The 27,951-nt window shown below is 39.0% G+C and overlaps 1 protein-coding gene and 1 long non-coding RNA gene across 7 annotated transcripts; one reads left to right on the plus strand and one right to left on the minus strand.

Annotated features, from left to right (window-relative positions):
* On the minus strand, positions 1 to 24,544 carry LOC127837019 (uncharacterized). The gene is made up of 3 exons (XR_008029046.1): positions 24,420 to 24,544; positions 15,580 to 15,696; positions 1 to 1,942 (listed from the first exon to the last, which is right to left on the minus strand). It is a non-coding gene; the product is annotated as an uncharacterized LOC127837019 (long non-coding RNA).
* Positions 12,211 to 27,763, plus strand: LOC127836987 (6-pyruvoyl tetrahydrobiopterin synthase-like). 6 transcript variants are annotated; one of them, XM_052363694.1, is made up of 2 exons: positions 12,211 to 12,333; positions 26,338 to 27,763. In XM_052363694.1, exon 2 carries the CDS (start codon positions 26,353 to 26,355, stop codon positions 26,788 to 26,790), a length of 438 nt encoding a protein of 145 aa, XP_052219654.1. In that variant the 5' UTR covers positions 12,211 to 12,333; positions 26,338 to 26,352; the 3' UTR covers positions 26,791 to 27,763. The 6 variants fall into 6 exon arrangements, with proteins under 6 accessions (XP_052219654.1, XP_052219648.1, XP_052219666.1 ...); XM_052363688.1 differs by lacking the exon at positions 12,211 to 12,333 and adding an exon at positions 17,643 to 17,771; XM_052363706.1 differs by lacking the exon at positions 12,211 to 12,333 and adding an exon at positions 17,648 to 17,671.
* Positions 27,764 to 27,951: the final 188 nt, after the last annotated feature.

The raw sequence follows: 27,951 nt of genomic DNA on the forward strand, positions 1-27,951 counted from the left end.
CTTGAGAAAAACAACTCGAGATCTCTAAAATGGAATGCAATGACGGTCTTCATATTTAACCCTTTGCATGCTGGGAAATGTGTCGTCTGCTAAAATGTCGTCTGCTGAATTTCTAAAATTAGCATTTTCTTCGATTTTTTTCAAAGAATATTATCAGAATAGCAAACAGTTTGGATCCTGATGAGACGCCACGTTTTGTGTGGCCTTCAAAATTCGGTTCCCGCACTGAAAGGGTTAAGCTAATTTTATTCACACAAAGAAGATTTTATATTAATGCCATATCTCCCGGATTTACAGTATTTAATATTTGTAAAACTGTTAACACAGAAAGACTTCATGGAATGACAGACCTAAAGAACTGTATTTGCAAATAAAGATATCAGCATTTTCTTCGCTCTAGGCTCTCTGTAGAATACTTTATTATGTCCACAAATGTTGTTTTTTTTAATGCGCTATAATACACATGGACAACAAACGATAACATTAATTGTAAAAAGATTATGCATGAATGTAGATACTTGTAAAAGTGAACATTTATGAAAAGTACGTACCTTGCAGAATGTTTGCCAAAAATGATAACACAACAATATTATACTACAAGAAACATAAGCATTTATGAAATGAATCAATCATTAAAGTGGTGTCATAACATTTATCTTGATATGACATATTAATCATTTGAAGTGATTAAATAACGAACATTTAAGTATCATGAAACAGCCAAGCACAAGGACTTCACAGAATGTTAACGTTAATAATATTGTTGCTATGGAGACGGTTTAGACTGTGATTTAGAGGAGATAAGCAGCATCATTTGACAAACATCATACATGTACTATTACTAGCCAATCATTTATTTGATAAAGTAATTCGTCTGAAAATCCCTTCCTCCTACAAAATATTGGAGGAAAAATCTCACTAATACACCTTAAATCTATTAACAAGAGCACCGCATAAGGGTGCCACGCTCGTCTGCGAAAGCTTGCCGGATTTTTTTAAGGTCACATGACCTTGACCTTTGATCTAGTGACCCAAACATGGATGTGTCGTGTAGAATTAATCAAGGTGCATCTACATATACAATTTCAAAGTTGTAGGTGGAAGGACTTTGATTTTAGAGCCAATGTTTAAAACCTTTACAAGGACGGCGGACACGGCGAGCTGGCTATGACAATACATTGGGCTTTCTCCGAAAACGGCCGAGCTAATAAGTCACCATATTAATCAACGTGATCTTGATTCAAATCAAGTTTGTTCATAGCTCTAATACTGTGTCTTATTACAAATTCCTGAAGCTTTTTCTTTTCCACTTCTCCAATGATGTTTGCTGAGAGTTTATTAAAGGATTCCATCTGTCTACTCCTGTTCCCTTTGAAGGGTCTTAGTTCTCTAAGTTTGGTGCTTAGGACAAACAGGTCTTCTTTCGATGATTTTGATTTCCTTTTCTTTCTTTTAGCCCCGCTGCTTTCAAAACCAGCCACAAGCTCACTGACAACTGGTGCAGCCTTTGAAACTTTCATCATTGCTTTGTCTGTTTTTCCAGCACCAAGTCCTCTAATCACATGCTTAACTAGCTTTATGTTGTTTTCTTGTTGCATATCGGCTGGTTTATTTTTTCCTGGTTTGCCTTTACGATTAACAAGCAGGCCGAGTTTAACTCGCACGCTATCATATTCCTACAAAAGACAATCTGTTTTAGTGATGAAATCTACACACTCTATTGCATATTTGGATTTGTAGGAGGATAATCCAATGAAGAGTGGAATGAATCGCTTCATTAAGATACTTATCATGTTTATATCTCCTGCCTTTATCACTTCACAGAACACCATGAAGTCAATAGCTACCCGAACAATGCTAGTGCTCTACTCTTGGACATCATCTTCCATTTCTTCTTGAACATTTTCTTTCTGTGCAGGGACATTGATCTGGATGATGTCACCTGAAAAAGACATTACTATTGCTGTTAAAATGGAAATGACTTGAGTTTTGTTCTGATCTGTATCAAGGAAATGTAAATTTAGGAGACTGCAACAATCATTGGAAAGATGAACAATGGGTAAAAAGATATAGAACAAAGCTATTGTCAAGCAATATGGTCCCCTACCGGCTCCACCATTGTCAGAAATTACACCTTTTTCATAAAAAAATTGTGGTTGCCATAGCCATGGGCTCTGTCTTTCTGCATAGCTGGTCCATTTTAAAAGATAACTTCATCAGAATGATTTGCCAGAGTCTTTCAAATATCACAAGAATTTCTACAATAGCTGCAAGCATTTCTTCTGCACTTGTCTTTCCCTTAATCATATTCTCAGTAGTTCCTTGTAGGATTTCTTTTGCCTCCTGAGTGATTGGCAATGGACTTAATAGTTTCTTCTTGTGTAAGAAATATACTGACACATTTTCCTCGGAATTAGGTATATCCTTAAGTTCCTTCACTGAGTATGTATGCTCAGCATGGGAGAAGGTGGTTGGTGCTACACTGTATAAATGATCAGGTGGAATAGGCAAGTCTAATTTTGGTTACTTGGGTTACTTGTTTTCCTATAACATTCTTTATCTGACTCTGGATGATTTGCACTAAAAAGTTGCTTTACACTTTTTCTTGGCTTTATTGGGGTTAGTCTGTTCTGTACAGATCTTTTGACAGCCGGCGAAATAGAGTGTAATATCCTGCGCTTTTGCCTTTCATGCACTGATTTACAATCACTCAAATTTGTCTTCAGAACCGATTTCATTGAAGAAACTTTATCTAATCTTTTCATGCACGATTCACACATAACAAATTTAGACGTGTTTACCTCCTCCAAATCACACCCCAAAACTTCAAAATGTGTCTTGAACGTTATATTCCTCATAGCTACATTGTTTATATTCCTTAATCGTCCTTGTGTTTGGCTGTTGCACGTGAAACAATGCCTCACAACTTTAACCGGGGTACATGCTGAAGCAATTGCAACGTGTTTAGTGAATATTTAGTTAATATTACAATAATGGACTGGCTTAATAAGTGTCTCCTTTTGAAGCACAAAATGCATACAATACTATATGATAACTGAGCCGGCTAAATGGTGTCTGTTTTGATAAAAATCAAATACCATAGTTCACTCCCGTGTTCATTATATTTACGGGCGCCATGCTGGAAATAGTCCGTTTCCCACAATGCTTAGCGCGCATTCACACAGGTCATTAAGACCGGTGTGACACAATGGTAAACAACCTTCTTGACAAGACGTTCCATTATATCTTGTGGAGAGTTATTCTGCGCTTGTACACACTGTTGACGATGGAATCTACCCAAAGCAACTTTCTAAGGTAAGTTCTTTAGTGTTTTATTGGGTAAGTAATATAATTGGCGCTGCGAGCACCGAACTTGCAGTATTTTCACGTAAAAACAATCGGCTTTTTTTAACCGTCAGCGTTCGAAGTTATCCATCTTGAAAATAAATAAAGTTTCATTTAAATTTAAGTTTCATATCGTTGTTTTGTTCACTTTTAGTGAATTAAATATTTCTTTAATATACTTAAAGTACTTTTTATTAAACTAAACCGATTTCGTCGGTTTTTGTCAGCTTATTGCCTAAATTTTAGGTTTGACTATTTACGTCATATTGCGGTTCGCTGAACCGTTTAACAGCTCATCTGTGACGTCTATTTTTATGTTGTTTATGTTTAATGTGTTGAATTGTGAATTCTATTTAAATCATCACACGTTTATATTTAGAGCAGTGTTTATTTACATTGTTCTGTCGCATGTGTGACTTGTTTTTGCTCCATATAAGCCATCTATATTTAGCTGGCTGTATATTTGAATTGTGATTGTTTTGTCTATCGTCAGGCGAATCGCCACATTTCTAGATATCAGTATAACGTTTCAGTAAAGTATTTCTACTACTCAATGTAATTCTGATAGTTTCACATTTTCATCATTAATAATTCCGCTATAAGTGATGGTGATCATACTTAAGTAATAATTAATACATTTTAAATCATACACTTTTTATTTTGGCTGTTCTTCGTATTGAACGGCGAATTGAATATTTCATTGAATTTGTAGTTCGTGTATTTTGCCGTGTTTATTGTATAATTCTGTGACCCGTGCTGACCCTTGTTAAATTAAACAAGTCTATTCGGTACGTTCTTTGTGTTTTCCTATGTACAGGCACTGCTAGTGAAATAGAGAATAATAGTTTGGTGACGTGGATGGAGAATGGTTATCTGGCAAGTCGGAGGAAGTTTCAGCTCACCCGATAAGATCTCCCGACGAACCAGATACCATTCTCCATCTACGTCACCAACCTATTATTCTATTTATCCTGTCACACAAAAAGTAAAAACGAGCATTTTGTATACCGTTACATATATGATACCAGACCGCATCTAGCGTTAAAATTTTAACTATTACTATAAGGAACATTGATTTTTTATTTGTTAACTTTATTTTTCGAAATATTTGACATATTCGTTGATGTTGAATGTGTATGGGGCTTTAATTTAAATACATTATTAATAAACAACATTTGTTGAAATGTTTCTAAAATATATAGTTTTCCAGTGTTTTGTGTTTAAATATTTATTATGGGAAAAAACACGCCGCAGCAATAACATTGTGACGTCACGTCATGCAAAACGCTTAGGCTAGCTTCCGTCTTGTTAAACAACACAGAAATCGAGTCAATCGTTATTAATTCAATACACAAAGACGAAATTATGCTGTTAAAATAATATTTTTTAAACAAACAGTACTTTACACGTATGTTGTAATTTTTTTAATTGAAAACAAGTATATTTTATAAATAGAAAATAGTGCAGGCGTGCGCATGCGCGGACAGCAACTGACGGATATTCGAGGTCACGTGGTCATCTAGCCTAATATCTTTTGGGATATTAGGTTACCTGGTTATCGGGCTGATTCAAAGGCATGTGACAGGATAAGATTATTTATCAAGTGGTAACTAGTGAATTTCTAACTGTTCTCTTTGTGTGTATTAATTTATACACTCAAATAGATATTTTATCAGTAAACAGTCGATACATTGAATTGTGACTCAATTACAATTTCACTAGTTACTATCAGGTAATTACTGGTGAATTGGTTACATTTTTCTCATTACAAATTATTATTCATTGATTTGTGATTGAATCACATTTTTACAAGTTATATACATGTATTATTAACTTGTGAATTTCTGGCTTTTCTCGTTGGGTATAATTGAATCACAATTTCACTACAAGTGAGGTTAAATATACTTGTTACCTTTTACTCATTTTTGGTGCTTTGATTAAATCATATGCCATCCTTGTGTTTGTGTGTTTTTTCACATAAATGCCAATTTATCGTTTAAATGGCTTTTGATTGTGACTTTCTCCATGCTTGCACGCTTCAAAGTGTGTGGCTTCTAAATACTATATAAGTCTGCTGTTGTGCGTTAATTTACAACAAACTGTAATATTAATATCATGGGTCTCACTAGGAGATAAAAACAGGAGTCCTACGATTCCTAACTTGGAAAACCATGTGTAACATTAGTCTCATTTTAGTGTTTTTTTTTCACTACAGCAAGTGTCCAACCTGTAGCATATACACAAAAAAATATTGGATATAACGTAGTCTCTATAATGAATTTAAATAATAACTTTAACTATCGAATTGTCACTATGAAGGGACATTTCAAAATTTACATTTGCTACATCTAGTTTGCATCGGATGTGAGTCATGTTTGGGTTAAGTACACCTGATTCTAAACCTGATACCGAGCGTGGGTGTTATGGGGAGTGGGAGTGGTATGGAGAGGCTAATGGGCTATTAACTGAGCCGGTCGAGCAGGGGTCAGTGGAGCAGCCTGTGCAAGATCGGGCCGCGAAATCGACGCCAGTGGCATGGGAGGCACAGCCTGTGCAATATCAGCCTGTGGCGCTAGATGTCAGTGTCACGTGGGATTGGATCGGGTCAAAACCAGGAGGTGGCTCAGATCCTTTGGTACATGGGTGTACCCTGTACAGTAACATGCCACAGCACATGAGGAACAGTCTGTTAAGTACCAGCTCACACATGGTGTGCAGTCGGGTCAATACCAGGCGGTGACTCAGTCGGCTTTGGAACATGGATTGTACCCTGTGCAGTACCATGCCATGGCGCTGGGGGATCAGCCTGTTCAGTATGAGCGAATGAAGCAGGTGCCGATCGCAGAAGGAGGCCAGTGCATAATATGTTAGTGAGTTGTCAGGTTCAATTTATTGATTCAAGTATCCAACCACAATTTACATATATGCACCCACAAGTACAAGGTGTAACCTCGCCACCGGTGGTACCTGTACCGCAGGTGGATAGGAGCGGGTTTTGTGACTACGAATTGCTGGAATTGGCAAAGGTCACATTTTTGAGTGCGAGGCAGGGGGAGAATGAGTCTGTGGATGACTGGGCCGACAGGGTGTGTACCCTGGCTGGCAATGCATATAGGGACTTGTCGGAGGAGTATGTTTTAAAGAAAACTATATTGAGATTATGCATGGATGCGAAAGAGAGAGTCTGGAGAGAGAGTAATAAATCGTAGGCCTGTGTCCATAGAACAGGCTATTGACCAGCGGAAGTGGAACATTTTAACTGACGGCACTATGTATCGACCAAAATTGGTACGCAAAGTGGATTGTGCAGGGCAGGTCAAGGTGGCAGGGGAGAAATTGGCCTCGCAAGGTATGCTTGTAGATAGGGTGGTGGCCTTAGAGAGAAAGATGGACACGTTAGAGAAGAAGATGAACATCTTTATGGGGAAACTTTACCAGCTTTTGGCAAGGCCCACCAGAAGTCCATCTCCATCTCCAGTCAGGCAGCAATGTTTCAATTTCAACAAGATGGGGCAATATAGACAATATTGTCCAAAATAGTATTCATAACGATAAGGGCCAATCTGTAATAGTCGGGCAGATTAAGTCTGACCCGATGTCCCACATCAATGCAAGTGTGAACGACCTTGCAATACAGGTTGTAATAGATACGGCGACTGAGGACACTTTGGTCTTGGGCCGGGTAGTTGCTCAGTTACCAGAAAAGATTCCGGTGTTGGAACAGGTGCGCGAGTGCGAGTGGGTGGTGCACAAACAGGTAGACACTATTGACGGAGTGGGGGCCGCCTTGGGTTTAAGTGGCCAGGTAGTCCATATAGCCCAAGAAAGGGGCCGTACGTATGTATTAGGAAAGGGAAATGATATGCTTCGTGGTTTACAGAGGTGCGTTGTGATTAAGGCAGTGAGCGATTTCCGATTTATTCAATAATGGCTCGTACACGGCACTGATCCACCTGTTAATGCATGTTTGACGAGCTTAAAGGAGAGCTGTTTCAATGCGAATCGCGACCGCCTGAAAATGTGTAAACTGGATAATCTCCCTGTACGAGTGGTTCACGAGCGAGAGAGTTGTGGAATTGCGGAAGATGAGCAAGTATACTGTATGTGTACAGGAATTGATGATGGGTCCTTTATGATTGCTTGCGATGTGTGTGAGGAGTGGCTCCATGGAAAGTGTGTGGGAGTCACCTAGGAACAGGGTGAGGAAATAGATCTGTATACATGTCCAAGTTGTAGGACAAGTTAGGTCTATATTTATCGTATATGCCGGTAGATCGCGAAGCTCATGCACATTATGTTATTAATTTGTGATGTTTTGTAGAACGCCACGTGTGGCTGGCCGCATCGATGGTCGCGACATATTAAGTGAGGTCGAGGAGGCCAGCGGTCAGGGAACGCTCTGGAGTTCGGGGCGGGACCTGGTCATAGAGCTTGGTACTATGTTTCCCTTGGATCATGGACGGATGGAAAGGGCGGTGGAGGGTCAAGTTAGTTTGGCCAGGAGGAAAGGGCGCCTAGGTTTTGTAGCCGAGGTCAGGAAGTACGGCCACCAAATTCTTAGTGATTCGTTCATTAAGAGGGTGTTGGCCGGTCCTGAGAAGCAGCGGAAGACTCCGGGGGCTTCACTTAGCGGAAGACCCCGGGGTAAGGTAGAGCTACCCGGCCAAAGCTGGCTCAGGTCCCGACAGCATTGGACTTCCCTGCGTTGCCAGTGAGGTCGGGAAGGGTTAAGATCGAACCTGAGTCACTAGTCCCCAGTCCGACTTCGCTGGGTTCTACTGCGTTGCTGGTGGGGTCGGATTTGGGAAAAGTGAAGGTCAAACCCGAGGGGGAGGCATTCGCCTCTAATCCGACATCGCTGGTCTTCCTTGCGTCGCCAGTGAGGTTGGTGGAGGTAAAGGTCGAGCCTGAAGGGGAGGCCACCATGGTCTCGCAGCCATCAGCACTGGACTTCCCTGTGCCGTCAGTGAGGTTGGTGGAGGCAGCGGTCGAGGTTGGGCCCGAACAAGGGATTATCATCATCTCTGACTCGGAAGAGATGGAGATTGATGCTCCTTTTGAGGCTAACCTTGACCAGGAAATTGTGGAGGAGACCGGCAATGCACGGCCTGTAGATGATGTGGCGGAGCCCGTAAGGGCAATGTTACTTCAAGGTACGATGAAAAGAGGTATGGACCGGTGTGAGAGACGGTCCAGGCCTCTTGATGGAGCTGCAGAGTTGAATGGAGGGGTTGGGATCAGGGACAGATCCCGGTCCCAGCAGGATGATGTGGGTTTTAAGAGGAAAAAAAAACAGAGTTGTCCCGTGTGTGGATTAAGGGCACGATCTATAAGACACCATGTTGAGGCCCGGCATTTTCCGCCTGTGTTTCGTCGGGAGTCATGGGAGAATCCGGAGATGGACCATGTGCGGTTCAGATGGTTCATATGCCCCATACTGTGAAACCATTTATTTTCGTCGGCACAAAATTTCGCCCTTTTCATAAAAATGACTATTTCGTCCGCTCTTAAATTCGCCCATTTCTGGTTTTGAAAAAAATAACAACGTCCGATTTGTTTGTAATACATGTAAAACGCGGTTGCGAAAAAATCGTGTTGGGGAAAGAGAGGTGACACTTGGTAGTCACTTGCAGGAGGTGGGCCTTGTTTGGCATATGCCAATTAACAAGTCTGTTATTTTAGGTGATAGTAACTGTCCCTTATTATTTTATGTCATTGACACGTTCTTTGTTATGATTAGCGGATAAGTGGGACTGAATAATCGTTAACGAGGGTTTTAAACAACGAAGCCAATTGCCAATTAGTCTTTTTCCATTACTATCACGGTCAAACTGATAACAATCTTACCCTTTAAACAATCCCGGTGCACTCGATAAAAAATAATGAAGAAGAAGAACCTTTATCGGCGCCAATTAGAGAAGGTGCGAACATTATGGGTTATAATTAGCGTAAGCAAATTATTTTGGTCATATTTCATCAAAGTTTCAAGCGTTTTGCATCGTAAATATTTGATCATTTTAAGTACAGTAATTTGTCTGCAGTTAAAACCAAACAACCAAACACAAATCAAAATGTTCTTTATTAATTTGTTACAAAGCGCAGAATATATTTCAGTCAGGTGGTGATCACACATCGTCATATTTTAATTGCGTTTTATAGTATTGTCTTTAATCCGGATTCGCCGCGTGTAGGCTGTATAATCTGCAACACCCCTGAAAAACACAATACACACAATGGGTAATAACGTTGTTAACAATTAGCGCTAATCAACACTATTATACCTAAACGAAGTCGACGCATTCGATACAGCCTTATTGCATTCGCGTTTTACAGGAAATGTCAGTTGTCAGTACACTGTATAATGAACACCCCTTTGTGTCAAAACCGGATTTAACTTGAGTGTGAATAGTCGACTGTTTCATGTTCTTTGTATCAATACCATCTGTGTATCTGTATTATAAGTATACCAGTCAACAAACAAGGTACGCGCTTCCGCATATGGGTATTCGGACGTTCAAAAAATTGACCTACGCTTTAGCGTTCACGCCGTCGAACGCATTAAGCAATATAACTCGTTTTTTTTTCACTATTTCTTTATTTGCAAAAAATACTAGTGGCTTATAACTTACCTTGCAATCTTTATTTCTCGCATTTTGCGAGTGTGCGAGTGTTAATTTCGAGCCCTGTGTATATGCGTGGATTACGCTGGATTTAAATGCCTCATGCCTACGGTAATTCAGTCTTATTTGTTTCAAATATGGGACATGATTGTTCGTTAGGATCTTGAATTCGTCCATCGGTCGAAGGACGAAAAAGGCGAAAATTAATGTCGGACGAATAATAATGGTTTCACAGTAAATAGTCTGGGTCTCCAGAGCTTTGATGAGGCTATGCTTTTCGTGAGCCGCCAGAGGTTGTCTATTCCGGAGCAGTCCTGCCTAAACGATAATGACAAGGTCTGTTTAGAAAGGGTCTCTCGGAGGTTGATGTTTTACATTCCCCCTAGATTCCACGTTGCACGGGTAAACTCGCGGGCGCTCCTCTTGCACTGGAGGGTGTTGGCCGCGTTGCTCAGGTTATGCAGCCAAGAGGTCAGAGACAATTTCCTGGCCCAAAGGTTTGACAGGCGGCGCAGCGTGGTCCAGGCGACTGTGTCGACTCAGGCAACTGAGTTGGTGCAGAGACCCGGACCAGATGGGTGTATGGCGGTCCAGACAACTGGGTCGACTCGGGCAACTGAGTAAACACAGGGAGCCGGATCAGATCGGAGTGTGGTTGTGGAGGCTCAGGCGACTGTGTCGAGTCCAGAGATGGATTTGATTCAGAGACCCGAGCCAGTCAGTTGTGTAGCAAAAGGGGCCCAGGTGATGGCGTCGGCTCAAGTGGCAGAGTCGATTCCAGAGCCCGGGTCTTATGTGGACGAGTGTGAACGGGGCGATGAGGTGGAAACCGCACGTGTGGTTCGTAAGCGGATTTCGGCAAGGAATGCGGAACTCACCGCATTCGACAGCCACTTTCACTTGGACCGCAGTTGTAAGGCGACCAATGTTTGTTCTATTGAGGCGTTGGTGGGGCATACCGTGGGGCCAATGCCTGAGGTACCGGTGCGGGTAGATGGGGGAATTGCAGTTTTCTGCGATCCACCCAACTACCCAAGGGAATATCCCAGTGTCACTGGCTTCGGGTCGGCTGTCGGGGTGCATCCTAAGGCGTCTCTAAGGGACGTTAACGGGGTGGTAGGACAGGTGGAGAGAGAATTGAGGAAGAATGGGGTGGTAGCGCTTGGAGAGATCGGTTTAGACAGATCCGTTCCTGAACGAGAGTGAAGTAGGCAGGAGGAGATGTTTTTTGGGGCTTCTAGAGCTGGCTTGCCCTAGTCGACCAGTGATGTTGCATATTCGGGGGCGGGACACGTACTCTTGTGAGGCTAGTGCCCTTGTCCTCGGTCTCATGCAGAAAAACGTAAGTCCGACACAAAGAATACACCTCCACTGCTTTACGGGAACTCTCGATCAGGTTCTGAGTTGGTCCGCCGCATTCCCTCGGTGTTACTTTAGCATCTTGGGTCTGGCTGCACGTTTTGATGAGGTGCAAAAGTCAGCTGTGCGAGGGATTCCGGCCGACCGACTTCTAGTGGAGACCGACTCTCCCTACTTGCGAGTCCTGAGTAAAAAGGCAATACTCCGGCGTAGGTGAGGTTGCGAATGTTCTGGCCCAGATCCGAAAGGTGACCCTCAGGGAGACATTACGTACTACTGCTGAAAACGGCAGACGTCTTTATAACCTGTAGGGGGGTCGGATACTGGAACTAGTCTGTTGGCGAGTTGGTGGTCGAACCATATGAGGATGCCTAGTTTGGGGGGGACGCCCTTTTAACTAGAAGTTGAGACGGTCGGATGTCTGTTAGACACTAGCCAAGAGGTATTGATAGTGGAATGTGTACGCTATGTGTCAGACTGGAATTGGATCCTGTGGTTATTTAAGTCAATAATGAAATAGGAGTAAGGTCAAATATTGGAATATGGGTAAGGATTCAGTAAGGTGGTCTATGCTTAAGGGAAGGAAACGTTTGGTCAAATAATTAAATGAGCGCTCGGGTTTGTTAAAATAAACTACAACGGTCAAATAATGAATGGGTAATGCAATGGAAAAACTAGGCCAGAATTTTTCCGATCTGTAAGTATAAGATCATGTTGTGTGGTCTTGGGACGTGGTATGGGGTGTGGCAGACTGTCTTGGTGGGGTAAAGAGAAAGGCTATAAAATGGGGAGGAATATGGTGAAATTGACCGGACTGTCAATGGACCATCCAACCGTTTTGCCCAATTGCCCTCTTTACCGACGAACGCGCTTATGACGTAACAATGACGAAGAGTGTGTGTGCAGTAAACAACCTTCTTGACAAGACGTTCCATTATATCTTGTGGAGAGTTATTCTGCGCTTGTCCACACTGTTGACGATGAAATCTACCCAAAGCAACTTGCTAAGGTAAGTTCTTTAGTGTTTTATTGGTTAAGCGCTATAGTATTGTTGTCAAATTCTTGTAGATAGACGTGTTGCACACATTTTAGATATTGAAGCTTTATTTTCTTGTTAAGTAATGTGAAAACAAGATCTTTGAATTCTGCTAAATCTTTTTGTTTAGTTACCGGTATATTTAAACATTATACTACAGCAAATGTCTTTATTTTCGAATCATTTTTGACATGGTTGTGTTATATTTTCAGTGTCGATTTTATGCGTCGGCCAAATAAAAGATTAAACCTTCTAAGACTCTGGCTGTACAGTTGTAAAGTGTTGACTTGTGATTCGTCAACTTGTATTCTGTGCAAGTGTATAGTGTACACTTGTAAGATGCTGACTCATAGCAGATTACTAAAACCGATCGTACAACTTAGAAAATATTCAAGATGCTAATGTAGTTCTTTATCAACTATTATCTTTTTTTATTATTATGACTACAATATTAGGTATATGAAGATGTAGACTTAATATATATGCACTATCTTCATTTTTAGATCTGTAGTTTAAGAAGTTACATATTTCTATTTGAACCTGTTAAAGTAAGTCTACACATGTGTACTGTGGACATCGATCGAATTAAAATGACAATATCTCTATATTCATAATTGAATTGTTTGCATATCGATTTTGTAAAATCGGAACATACAACATTTTACACTTTACAATTGTACAAAACAGGTATCAAAATGTTGTATTGAAGCATTATGAAAATTCTCTGTTTTAACAAATGAGCTCAATATTCAACACGTGCAACAGTTCTGGAGATGAATATTATTGGCGGTCTTTCCCTTCCATAATTTATTAGTTACACTCCTTTGGTAATTAGCTGAACCTTATGTTACATTACTTCGTCTTGTGTATCATGGGTATTTAACCAGTCACTGTTTTTATTAAAGCAGGAAGACAGTCCATGGCAGGCCACTGTACATAGAGGTCATAATTTCGCTCGATTGGTCATCGTCGGTTCGGGTACTGCTTAAATGTACCCCCGGGTACGAAAAATATAATAACACGTACCCGACCATAGGTTTATGCCCGCCTAAAATCCGATGTCGTTAAACGCGCTACGGAATGCGAAACAAACTTCTCTTTGAACAAAACCTGTCTCAACATGCTTGTTTAGTAGGAGTTTCGATAATATAGAGTTCATTTAACAAAATATCGACAAAAATATTAACATAATTAATTCGAAAAAATTATCCGACAACGACCAATTTAGCGTAGAATTCATGGGTACGTTTCAGTATTTGTTCCGTATCCGTGGTATATTTAAGTATACTTAAATCAAGAATACTCGGTGTACATTTAAGTAGTACCGAGCCGAAAATGACCAATCGAGCCATAATTTCTTGTTGTCGCGGGCAAAGCTCGTTAAGGGTCTTGCTGTTATACTGTACGGACGTTGCTTAAGAATTAAATTAACAGAAATTAATCAATATTTATACAGCAATGTACGTAGATATTGTGTTGAACTACTCATCGCTTATTTATTTGTTTTTCTTTCTCAGTTATATGATAATTAAAGAGTACAGTAAAAGTCAAACAAACACGAACGTGAATACGTTATTATCGACATAAAGCATACGTAGATCGGAGCTGTTTGTTCGTTCATATTAACACCTTCAATGAAATTGCAAATTTGAAGACGACTGCTCTACCTGACAAGAGACGGTTTATTTTGAAGCAACCACGATTCTACGCAGAGAGGCAAGTACTTTGCACAAACTAGTGAAGTCGTCTTTTAAGTCGAATTTGCTACTGGTTAACACGAACTAGATATCAACTAGTACAACCTCATTTTTATTTGTAAAACAGCGACAGGGCAGCAATGGCAAACCTGTTGACTTCATTGCCGTACGTATATATTTCTGATGAAATTTATGGAAATACACACATTATAATAAATTAATTTATTGTTGGGTTTAAAATCAGTCTACAAACAATATAAAACATGTAGAAATATCAAACGACCATGCGTAAACCACAAACCATATGTAGCATTTTAACATTAGAAAATTGAGTTTCGAAAACACATTCTCCATTGAATTATCTGTCAATTTAGAAACCTCTTCCCGGCTCCGAGCCCTGACGGTGCCGAACGCAAAGACGCGTATAGTTATCCTGGGCTCAAAAGACAACGATTGTCGACTAGTGTGCACACAATCAAAAGACGACGGAACTTCAGTCGACGAAAATTCAGCAACATGCCCACAGCAGAATGTCCAAATTTCGAAAGACATAATCGTCACCGAAATAACAGGGCTTCCTGCGCTCTTCAAGGTGAATATACTGCGCGCTGAAACGTGTCTTTTTACTTGATGCGCGATGCCATAGTGAATATGCACACCGCCGATTTCCCCATCGTCGCAATAAGAAGTACATTCTGGAGCTGCCGGTTGTCGCCCACTGCTTGGTCACTATTGAGTGGGGTCATCCTAACTTCGAGGTGTCAGCGAAGAAAGGTAACGACGAATTGAAGGCATTTTCGAAGAGCTGTTTCTGCACACGTCTTTCATCAGCAAGTCCCTTCTGATGCGATTGTACGCGTGTTCACAAATAATGACATCGATGCGAATGACCCTGAGTTCGTTGCCGAAAGAGTTGATGAGCATGCGTTCGTTGCAGAAAGAGGTGTTGACCCTGAGTTGTTTGCAGAAAGAGGTGATGACCCTGAATTTGTTGCCGAACGAGGTGATTACCCTCATTTTTGCCAAACGAGATGATGATTCCTTTATATACGGCCGTACGTTCAACGTGCACTGAACGAGACGCAAATGTTGTGTACTTTTCCTACAATGCTGATTTGTCCGACATCCAATAAACCCACTGCAACAACCGTCTGAACGGCACAAGGGAACGGGCGCGGCAAAGTTCGAGACATACGCTTAAGTCATTAGTTGTTCTAAAGAAACTTTATTGATCTTCAAATTATCATTGAATTCCATCACTTTTCGACCGCTTTTGTTTTTCGTTCCTTTAATGTGTTCCTCGTTCTTTATACAGCGTTTCGTTCGAATAAAATACTTGTTTGCATGAACAATTGTCGGATGAATACACGAGAAATTAAAATGTAGAGTCTTTATTTCGATGCAAATGGTCATCAACAGCTAACTGACAGGCCTTGTTCAATAAATCTTGCGAGAAGCGGATATTATCTCGGTCCATAAGAACACGAACAAGGATTAAAGGCTACAGGGCCATCAGTCTTACCAGTTCTCTTGGCAAACTCATGCACCGACTAATCACCAGGTTTCCTTGTCATCTGGAGAAGAGCAGCATAGTTTTTCCGAAGCAGCGGGTTTCAGGCCAACTCGTTCGAATGAGGACCTGCATTGAAATGGCCATAGGGTCATGTATGCGGACGATCTTGCACTCTTGTGTTCAGAAGAGCACACAAAAACTACCGGATGCAAAAGGCACTTAAATATCTTGAGGGAAATGCTCAAATAAGTGACCCATCGCCATAAGCTATATGAAAACCACCTACACAATATTTAGTCTCTCCTAAAAGAACTGAAGGCGAACTTAAAATTATATGGATAGACGCCGAAAGCCACAACATCCCCAGGAAACATGGCTTGACCATAGACAGGTGTTTTACCTGTAAACAAAATACATAGAAAGTCTATAGTCTATTCAATAGCCAAACTGCGATTATCACTCAGAAAAGAAGCTTACCGGCACGAAATTCGGGAGTATAAAGTGACGACACGGGGTACAGAAACAAATGCAGCGCCTGACGTAGTAAGCAAAACGCAGAACCAGGCGGCTAGAGTGATGGTGAAAAACCAATTACCAGAGCACTATTCCTGACATTGTATAGAAAGACTCTCTATGCGATGCTTAAAGAAGTATACAAGCACCATTTCTACACATGCTACCAACACCACAACTTGACTCATGTCTTTACTGACGGGTCTGCTCATCAGAAGTGCTGGAGCCGGATTCTACATCAGGCTTCCGTGAGGTAGAGAAGAACAAATTTCGCTCGCTGCGGGTTATACCCCGCCAACTTCAAGACTGAAGCAGTGGCGCTACAAAAAGTGCACTCCACATTTAACATCCTTTCGTACGACACCGTTGTGTTTTGGCGACGCAAAGTAAGCGTCGACACTGCCTAATACAACGAAATGAACGACCTCCCAACTGCCATGTCCTTCACATAGCCCAGACAGTCGTGCTACAATGGGTATCTTTCTGATTGCAACATATAAAATAATGAAGACGCAGGCAAAGAAGGGCACTACAAAAACGAGGAATTAAAGAAGCTCATCAAGGATAAGAATCGCAACGCACCAAGTAACTGCAGAAGCATCCGTGAAACACCAGAAACGACCCTTTTCATCTGCTTGTATGATCCACGCATGCCCTCGTATTCAGACAGAGGAAAATCCTAAGCATTTTGGTCCACCTATTCGCCGAGTTCAGGATTGGCTAGACAGACCAGGCCACAGGCACTAGATCTGGGCCGAGAAGACCACGATGCATGGTACGCTTTGAGGAATTTTTGAGAACCTGCAACGCACGTTAACCTTTGAGTGATCGACATGAAAAGGTAAAAAATAACCAAAACAAGAGACTGATTCTTTTTTTTATATCGCGTGACTGATAATGCACGTGATGAATATAAACACGTTACCATAGGTTAACACAACTTAGATACGTTTATTATTCCAATACGCCTCAGAAATACATCATCGTTTTCGATGGCCAAACTTGTTCGTGATTTCAGATATAGATACGCCGCCAAAAATATGTCTATGCACTGACAATTTTCAAAATATTACAGATTTTTATTTGAATGAACTTTTTCGGCGTATGTGGCTAACCCACGTTTCACTTTTAATGACATTTATCAACAACCCATAACATGTTGAAGACATTTTCTGCCAGTATACCCGATTAAAATGAATTCTACTACAGCATTTGTAAAATTGAAAACCATAGGGTCACAGAATTAATGAGCGACAACAATAGCGATACCTATATAAGCGTTTTCGATCGTCAGAATCGCGAATTCGGCGATCAAATTAAAATCATTGTTCCCTATCTTAAAAGAGCCATCGGTACTCTAAGTACATGAACACATCATCGTTATGTGTGTAATAAATGTTCTGCCGATAAAAAATACATTAAAATAAAACAGGTAGAATTTCTCAAAACATCGTCTATCGTTTATCTCTGGGTTAGCAGTTATCTACGTCTCTGGTATACATCACATTCGTGTTAATTGCAACGTGCCACAGTTTGTCCCGTTGTCAGCTGACGTACCCCAGTCGCACGCATCGCACCGCATTTACAAGTTCGTATGATAATAAGCAGTCTAACACGCTGCGTATGCGGATACTTTGATAACAGATGGCACTTCGATACCAGATAACAACAAAAGCCACGCGCGAGAGGTAAGTTTATCAGGTTTTTTTTAAAGTTATATCATAAAGATTAGTTTTTTAGACAAGGCGCATGGTCGAGTTTATAAATGGTGTATCCTTTTCTATTGCAAAGAAAAACATCGCGGAAGAATGGTAGATTTTTCCCAAAAAAATAGAAAACTCGGTCGGAAAAAAAGCATAAACTGGAAGAACAGTAAACATTTCAACACAATAAAACTACTTAACAATATTGCAAGAAATCGTTTCATATTCCAGCATGTAGAGTAATCACTGTGCTTCAAATACTGAAATTTTGATAGTATTCAATGAAATATAAACGAAGATAGAGCATGTTTTAATTGGTGGTATTCATTAAGTTGCGGATACTTTGATTCCCGATATAGGGCACTTCGGATAACAGAGACTTTCAACAAATTGGGCACTCTGATAACCGAGTTTAATCTTCTACCTGAAATGTATTTATGTAGATTATGGCTATTCTTACCAACCATTTTAAAGTACGAATCAATGTGCATTGTCAAGCCCGACACATTGGGAATCTATGCATAACGTAATTACATACACATGTAAATATAACGAATGGCGTTGTTCGTTTTCATAAATCGTATAACTATTAATTTATATAATTAATATTATAAGTACAAATTTTAAATAAGATTGAAATGCTTATTTCTGAAGTAATATATTTTAAGTGACGACCGAAAATAATTGTCTAAATAATAAACTTGTTTTTAAGTGGTAAATTGAGATTAAGAGAATTGAAAATACAACGGATCATGTGGATCAACACGACTGTGTTCAATTGACATGACGCCGCCTGTCAATCAAGTTCTTATCTAAGAACTGATCTACCAATCAGCGATCGATTAATCGGGCGCGCTAGTTAGCAGCGAACTGACCGCCATTTTCTAGACAAGCTATGTACAGGTTCACTTTTACTTTAGCGAGTTTCTTTTGTTTTCCTCTAAAAAAAAGTAGATTAAAATTGGTTAAACGGTGTCGATGGGGACTATGTAACTCGGACAATCGATATCCTGAAAGATTAGTTGGTGACATTTCATTTATATCGTTTCCAAAGCCGAAAAGAGATCTTGAGAAGTGTAAGAGATGTATAAATGCATGCGGTCGTCACCACGTACAACTGAACGTCAACACTGTCAAAGACAATTATAATATATTTTTATCGGATATACTAGCAGATTTAAATAGTTAATGTTATCGATCTGATTATCACATAATATTTCACGTTTTTTTAAAATAGTTTATCAGTTACCAGGTCATTAATATACAGAAGCGAGGTTCATCTGCATTACTTGAAGAGAAATAAAGCCCAGCATGAAGCCTAATTTGTGCTGTGTTTTATTACTCTGATAGTAGTGCACTTTATTGCCATTATACATGTTATTAGAAGGTGACACGTGATATATTATGTTAATAACGGTATCTACACATGTGCAGACATGTGATGTCACCAATGAACGCTTTTAATCCACCTTTGAGATCGAATGCCTAGTTCTCATTTTTTTCAACGAGTTTCGTTTGATTTGTTCGGGAAAAAAAGCGGAAATGAAATAAGGCAAAAACGGTGTGAATAGGTTTTATGTAACTCTGACATTCGGTATCCATAAGTCAGATAAATTAAATATGTACCATTTCAAACGCGGAAATGCGGTCTTGACAAGAGAAAGTGGAAGCTTCAGTGTGTAGAATTACCGAGATCACCCTTATGGAGCATTTATTTATTTATAAAACTGGAAATGTTATGTTCGAAATAACAACGCATTATTAAGTATGAATTATATCACGTGTGCTTGTAGAATAATAGAGAAGATTGGTACCAACTTTGCGTAACTTAACGAAATCCCCGTTATAAATGGAGTGTTGTGTGTGTCAGAAACAAGTGAAAACGATTATATGTTTCTATTTTAATAGAATCGAATTTATAAATGCCACATAATAAGATTTATTATTACTGATATAACCAATAAATGCCGAACTTGGATAAGTCGGTACCTGCGCCAGCGTCTGATACAGGTAGCTTTACTGAATTCCCCTTCATACAGCGCTACTGTACAATGACCAAACTTATTGTGCTGTCTTGCACTTTCGATTATAGTGATTGATAAATGTCCCATAAGCAATGTTTAATATTATTAATATCACTTTTATACGTAATAACATGTGGGATTTTGGTACACTCGGTGTCAGAAAGCGTGTAAAACTTCACCGAAATCCCAGTTTAAAACGCTATTTCGTGACAAATACACGAGTGGAAATGTTTCGTAAATAACATGGGTAAATGCCGTTGAAGACGTGTTAATTTATTGCTAATACCAACATCACACGTAATAACAGGTTCGATTTCGGTCAGCGCGCAAGCGTTTGAAAGCGTTATTCAAGTACCGAAAAACCCGTTATAATAAGCTGATGTTCTCTAAAAATGTATATTTTTTGCATACGCAGAATAACTAAATGACACAAACCCCTTATACAAGTGTCATATGGTGTCAAAAAGTCCATAAAAATAATCCGGAATATCGCGTTAATCTACATGCAGTATATAGGCAATGAAGCCATTTTGGTGTTAGCTTGTCTAGGTTTGCTACCCGCTGAGCCACGTGATTAAGTGGGCGGAGCGATCATAGATAAGGCGTCATGTCAATTGAACTTATATATTGTCTAACTACCAGTGCACATTAAGGTCCAGGTCGGGCTACTATAACCTCGTGAAGAGGCCAGTAGGACCTTTAAATAAACTCTGAAACACACACACGCACATTAAGGTCTCATTGGCCACCGTGCACTGGTCTATTTGGATCTAAATTATTTCTTTGGCGAATACCCGGGAAGCCGGGGTAAATTTGACCTACTTTGGCTCTAAATTAATCTTTCTCCCCTGAAAGGTCACAGGGGCAGGTCGGGCTACTATAACCTCGTGAAGAGGCCAGTAGGACCTGTAAATAAACTCTGAAATACACACACACACTTATAACAGGAGTCTAGATAAGGGGAGTAAGGGGTCTTAAAGCGGCCATTGCACCTCATAAAATCCTTTGTCATTGGTGCTCATTAGAATCGCATCATGAATGCGATACTAATGCGTAGCAACCAAATTTAAAAGAGATTGGAAAACTCCCTTTATATTGAGCTGTACTTATAGGAAGCACTTCCCTTTCCCTTTTATCATCATATTCCAAAAGAATAAGAATATGTTTCGGTTATTCGTTTTTAATTTACGTCAGTACATACATTTGTTATTTATTGCCTGCTTATTATAGCAGTATTCCACAGCGAATGCTTCCTTTCTGATTTGCTAAATAGAGGGTGTTATATCTGGTAAAAAGTGTCGAGCTATCAGGAATCGAAGTGCCATTGTCTTTTAGATGATCGGTAAAAGAAGTGTCCATGAAAATTTGGCATCCGACTTTTAAAACATTTGAATTTTCTTTAATACGTTATTCAACTAAAATTTAACATGTTGTAACATTGGTGGACATATTGATCTTTTATTTCGATTAGTTGATACGTTCTTGATTTATTTCAAAGTATGTTTATTTTGTTGAAATACGTACTGATCATCGAATTCATGACGATTATCGATGAAACATTATCTCTTTTTTTATAATCCACTGTTTTTTCACGACTTTCTTGCTCCGCAATACGAAGTACTATACCTTTAATCGACCAAACAATGTTACGTGTCTGAAAACCAAATAAACAGAACATAAACGCAAAAAAGCTGAAGAACTCAAATCGCGCGTGACATTTGTTGTTATCTGGTATCGAAGTGCCATCTGTTATCAAAGTGTCCGCATACCCGGCGTGTCTAAGTACAATCCGTTCATGTGGAGAGTATATTTGTAAATTTACGTCGCGATAGTAAACGGTAAATATGCAAGCATAAGAGCTAGAAATTTAACTTTGATACATGTTTTCGTCTTAGCCAGTATTTATCTCATATAGAATCCCTTATGATTATCTAAACACTTGTGTTATCTTTAAACGTTATTATTACAACACTCATATATACATGAGCCTCGCACTGGAAAACGAGGCCCAATACATTTGCGAACTACACAGGCTTATCTGTGATGAGTCACTGATGACACTGTCCGCTTGGATGATTTGTTTTTCGTTTAAAAGTAGTCCCTTATAAATGGAAATCCAGTCTACGCGGAAAATGTCGTCACTGATTAGTTTAAACCTATTTATTTTAGCTCGATTGCATCGAAAGCATTGGGCTTATATAAACGCTCTCGAGTCCGTTTCCTGTGCTAGAACCAGTATTTGGTGTCTTTGGGGGAGATCTAAAGAACGCTCCCACGGTGTGGATCGAACCCGTGACCTCCCGGTCGCTAGGCGGACACCATATCCATTACACCACGGCGATCTCATAACTGATTAGTCACTGACAAGCCTATGTTGACTACGTACGCTCATCTAGGACAAAACTTTACGCACGTGCTGTAAGCCCCCATATGTCAAAGAGCAAGGCTCATATATTGTACCGATAATGTAGAATAATAACTTATAGGGGTAGAAAACACATGTTACTTTAAAACTGTGTTGTAACTTGATATGTGGTTTCAATCGTAAACGTCACGTGGTAAACCCATCAGATGGTATCAAATATTATCTAATCTCGCTGTCAATCTTAGCATTCTTGTCAATCTTTTACAATTGTAGAACGTTTAATAAATTCTTTATTCACACGATTAACTGCGCTCAATTTAGATCATTGTATTCAATCGTTTTAATTCGTAGTGTAACGCAAGCGCGAAATTATAATATGCATGTACTCCAATTTCCTCGTAATGATGATGCCAGTCGATCTGATGAAAAAAAGGTAATTACCTGGTACAATGTATTGCGATATGAAAAGTCGGGCACATAAAAAACAACATCAATGTTTTACATTATTTCATGTAATCACATCTTTAAGAACTTTATTTTTGCAAATATCTCATGTAATTGAAATACGTTTGCAAAAATCTATAGTGCATAAAAGACAGTTTTCTTGCAGTTTTTGCTGATATCTTAAGAATAAATCCTAAAATACGTCTGAAATCGGTGACAAAATTTCACGTTGCGTTAAACATTATCGTGTACAATAAATACAGTAAAAATGGAATGTTTGAACAAGAACTTGCTTATTTAATAAAGTCATACTTATGTATTTTGCATTGCCATAATTAAGGAGCATAAACATATGTCTTATATGCGCTAGTTAAAATTCTAAAGAAACATTTTTTTTTAAAAAGGTATCCAATAAAGTTAAAAAGTCACGTGATTCTGCGCCCAATCTCACTGTGACTTAGTCACACAACGTTATCTTTGGTAGATTTTTACGGAATGCCGTTAGTACCAGTACCATCGTGGCTACATATTAAAATCCAGAGGGCGATAGTACGATGGCGACAATGCGATAGTACGATGGCGACAACGCGATAGTACGATGGCGACAACGCAATAGTACGATGGCGACAATTCGATAGTACGTTGGCGACAACGCAATAGTACGATGGCGACAATTAGTCATAGTCATATCGTACTGTCGCCATCGTATCATCTCATTGTCGCCATCACACTATCACATTGTCGCCATCGTACTATCGCACTGTCGCCATCGTATTGTCGCACTGTCGTCATCGTATTATCGCACAATCGTATTGTCGCCATCGTACTATTGCACTGTCGCCATCGTATTGTCGCTCTGTCTTCATCGTATTATCGCACTGTCACCATCGTATTGTCGCATTGTCGCCATCGTATTATCGCATTGTCGCCATCGTACCATCGCGTTGTCGCCATCGTACTATCGCATTGTCGCCATCGTACTATCGCATTTAATAATAAATTGTCGCACTCTGGATTTTAATGTGTAACCTGGATGGATTAACGGTGTTCCGTAGATTGTGCATATAGTTAGTACATCTTGTCATTCCATAGGTCAAACACACCAGACCGTGTACCCTTTAGCCTTGACATGGTCAGCCCGTCGCTTTTAATGAGTGTTTCGAATTCAATGGTTTGAATTGAATAATCTAATAACACAACGTACATTTGCAACGTTCTGATTTTAGACAGGGTGCAGGATCACGTGACTTTGTGGGGTTCCACCTTTTAACTTTAATGGATGTAAACATGACGGTCAGTGGTGCTTTATTTTAAATAACTTTTAAAAAACAATTTTTCTTACGAACTTCAACTAGTGCATATACGGCAGATTTTTATGCTGCTTATGGCATTGTCAAATACATCAGAATTACTTTATTTAATTAGCCTGTGTTCTTGTTCAAAATTCGATTTGTACTTCACGGTTATGCTTCACGCAACGTGAAATTTCATCACCGATTAAATCACGTATTCAATGATTTGATCTTATTCATAATGACATCGGCACGCACTGCAAGATAGTTAAATGAATCATCTTATTTTCAGTTAAATATATTGCACACGTATTTTCACATCTTGTTAAAATCTCTAGAAATTTTTACAATCACAAATCTTGAATTACCAACAACATATACGTACGAATAGTTCTTTGTTTCACTGAAATAAGTTAAATTACCTTCGTAAATATGAAATGTTTATTAATAACATAACATAGGTTCTTTTTCACAACAAAACTCAGTCAAACGTACGATTCGCATTTACCTTCCTTATGAGTATTTTCTCTTGAGGCTATTATACGCCGCCGTATCTGGTATACATTTGAAGAATATTGATTGCCACAAGCTGTCAACACAACAGCTGGCATTTGTGTTTGTGACACATTGCAGTGGTATACAATACATATACAAGAATAACGCTATAATGAAAGGATTTGGTGTCCACAAAGAACCGGATTTGACGTTTGGATTACATTATACGCATGTTATTTAACAGGGATCTGATAATAATAGTACTCAGGGTACTGGCTTTTTGCAATGTGTTGCAAATCTTTTTGTATTATTCTAAGTTAGGATTGTCTTAATTTGCTCTGTTTTAATACAATCTTGAATAGTAGGCTTTTTCAACAGGAAAGTTCTCATCTGGCATGTTATGTTCGTATGGACATTCTGTATCTTTATAATGTAAACAAAATTAATGCTGAACTTATTCCTTACTGTATAATCGATTATATGACACCACTGTTACCTCCCTTTAATGTTCCTTATTGTAGTCACTAAATATAAAATTGTATGGCGTATTATAACGGACAGCTAGTGTACCCAAACCATAGGCGGATTAAGTTAAGGATAAAATTTGCAAGTTTTTATGCTCCCGATAGGGTGGCAAGTAGCAGTTGAACTGTCCGTCAGTCTGTGCGTTCGTCCGAAAACTTTAAAATTGGTCATAACTTTTGCAATATTGAAGATAGCAACTTTATATTTGGCATGCATGTGTATCTCATGGAGCTGCACATTTTGAGTGGTGAAAGGTCAAGGTCATCCTTCAAGATCAAATATATGGCGTCTGTCCGTCCGTCCGAAAACTTTAACATTGGTCATAACTTTTGCAATATTGAAAATAGCAACTTGATAATTGGGATGCAAGTGTATCTCATGGAGCTGCACATTTTAGGTGGTGAAAGGTCAAGGTCATCCTTCAAGGTCAAATGTAACAACAAATCCAAGGGAGGTAACTATCTTTAAAGGGAGATAATTTATTTTTATCATTTGGCAGGTACAGATCATTTCGACAAGAGAGTAATATTTTTAAAGGGATATAATTTAAAAAAAATCAATTTAAATCAAAGCGGCGCAATAGGGGGCATTGTGATTCTGACAAACGAATCTCTTGTTTCGATGTTAAGTAACCTTTTATGTTGTTAAGTTTAAATATTCTAATGACTAAATTGTACAAGAAACAATTGTTTTTATTCTAAGATGTTTTAAATATATATTTACACCATTCCTATTCCAGAACGTTCACAGTTTTACAAAAAGTCTTCACAATAACAACACACACATTGTGTGGCAGGAAATATTTTCCATGTCGCCCGTGACTAATGACCGTTAATAAATAAATAACCTTTCATAAGAACTGTAAAGGAGCCTTTTCACGTGTTGGTTAATTGACTAAATACAAAATACAAATGTTTCAGATTCACAAATGTTCGTTGTAGTTATGATATTTGTGAGGAAACCGTAATACTGAACATTTGCCATGCTCTAAAATATCCATTATATGCATCTTTCAACGATTTAAAAACCTGAAAATAATAAAGCGTTGCAACTCGAAACGATTGAATAATTTGGAGAGTTCTGTTGCTGTCGTTTTATTTTGTGATACCACGAGAAAGCTTATATGAAGTATAAAATACGTTCTGCACTTCATGTGCACAGATGATGGTCTATGCGGGAAACTTTTACTCCAGGGCTCCAGGGGTCAGTGGTTCGAGCCCAGTTTAGGGGTTTTTTCTTTTCTTTTTTAACTGGAGCTTTTTAGACAAAATGTTTACATTTATCATTATGAAGCATTCAATGACAAACTGCAATACATGCCAAAATATGTGAAAATGCCCCTTTAAAAAATCCCCAAATTCGTGTTTGTGACTTTTTGCATTTAGTTTTTTGTTTCCCTATTCCAGGTAAATAAAGGCGAAATGAGCGACGGAAAGCGAAGTCCCGTCGTGTACATCCAGCGAACTGAAACATTCTCAGCCTGTCACCGGCTTCATTCATCGGCCCTTGATGCCGACGAAAATCGTCGAATATTCGGCAAGTGCAATAACCCCAACGGCCACGGGCACAATTACCGCCTGGAGGTGACGCTACGCGGGCCCGTGGACGCCAGCACGGGCATGGTGATGAACCTCGTAGACCTTAAAAACCATATGGAGGGCGCTGTATTATCAGTTCTGGACCACAAGAACATTGACAAGGACGTGCCGTATTTCAAAGATACCGTAAGCACCGCGGAAAACATCGCTATATTTATATGGGACCGTCTCGAGGAGTTGATACCGGATGGTCTGTTGTACGAAGTGAAACTGCATGAAACTGATAAAAATGTGGCGATTTACAGAGGCGAGAAGGAATGACTCACCCTTGGGAACTAAAAATGTGCATGTTAAATCAAATCGTTTACATTTTATTAAGTATTCAATTTTGAAGGGAATCGACAATTTGACAATAAAACATGAGGGCCGTTTAAACATCTAGTCAGTATAGATGTAAACAAAGATATTGAGCAACTAATCAACGCCAACGCACAAATAAGTTAGCGAGATATAGATTGTCAACTATTTTGCATGAATTGCATTTCTTTTTACACTTAGTCGATAGTATTATATGGCGAAAAGTGTGCGTTTGTATTGTTATCAATGTTAAATGATGGTCACTCATAATCAAAATTGTATTATTTGAGTGTGTCTGCGTTATTCATTTAATTGTGCTCTTTGATGTGCATCTTTATTTCATTTCTTGAAATTAATTTGTTATAAAGATATTTGTATAGAACGTTTACCCTTTTCTGTAGAAATGAAATTATTCATTAAGTAAGGCTATTGAAATTATTATATTAACTGATAAGTTTTGTGTTTTATCTCATTGTCATTTATTAAATGAGATTCTGACTCAAGCTCAATGTTTGTTCTTGGTTAATAACTTCTTTTCATATGAGTGCATTTTCTTTTTGTCGAAGTAGAGATCAAATTTCATAATGTCTAGGAGGTATTGACGTGTTACTCTTTACGTTTGTGTCGCATATTTTTGCACTAATTTTGTAAAAAGTGTAATAATTTTGTAAAATTGTGCATTTGCGCAACTCGGAATATTAAGTTTTACTAAAGGCTTTTTAAAAGAAATGATGCATGTTCAATTTAAATTTAGCATACTTTATCACACGGATGATCCCATTCTATTATCATTAGGTTTGAGTAGTATAACATATAAACATATAAATCCACTAACCATATGTGGTGCTCTTATTTTTAGTCGACCTTAAGAATTTCTTGATTGTATTCATATTAACTTTGTTTTATCACACAACGAAATAAAAGTATAAAACAAGAAGTATTGTTGAAAAGGATGGATGACACCCTCATGTTCATAATAAAGTAAACATGTATTAATAATAATAAATGACAATAATAATATACACTCACTATTTCTTTAAAATGGAACTCCAACACAAATAACACTATGGTCACTAAAGTAAACTGGCTGAATATGAGTCATGACTTGATCCTGTCTGTTGTAAA

Source organism: Dreissena polymorpha, chromosome 1 (assembly GCF_020536995.1).
Source record: "Dreissena polymorpha isolate Duluth1 chromosome 1, UMN_Dpol_1.0, whole genome shotgun sequence".
Lineage (NCBI taxonomy): Eukaryota > Metazoa > Mollusca > Bivalvia > Myida > Dreissenidae > Dreissena > Dreissena polymorpha.

What these genes read in the sequence shown, in the direction of transcription:
- LOC127836987 (XM_052363671.1), top strand. Translation starts at nt 24,637, where the DNA reads ATGTTATTTAACAGGGATCTGATAATAATAGTACTCAGG. An exon ending in TGATAATAATAGTACTCAGG is followed by an intron (nt 24,676 to 26,337) that starts GTACTGGCTTTT and finishes TCCCTATTCCAG; the next exon opens with GTAAATAAAGGCGAAATGAG.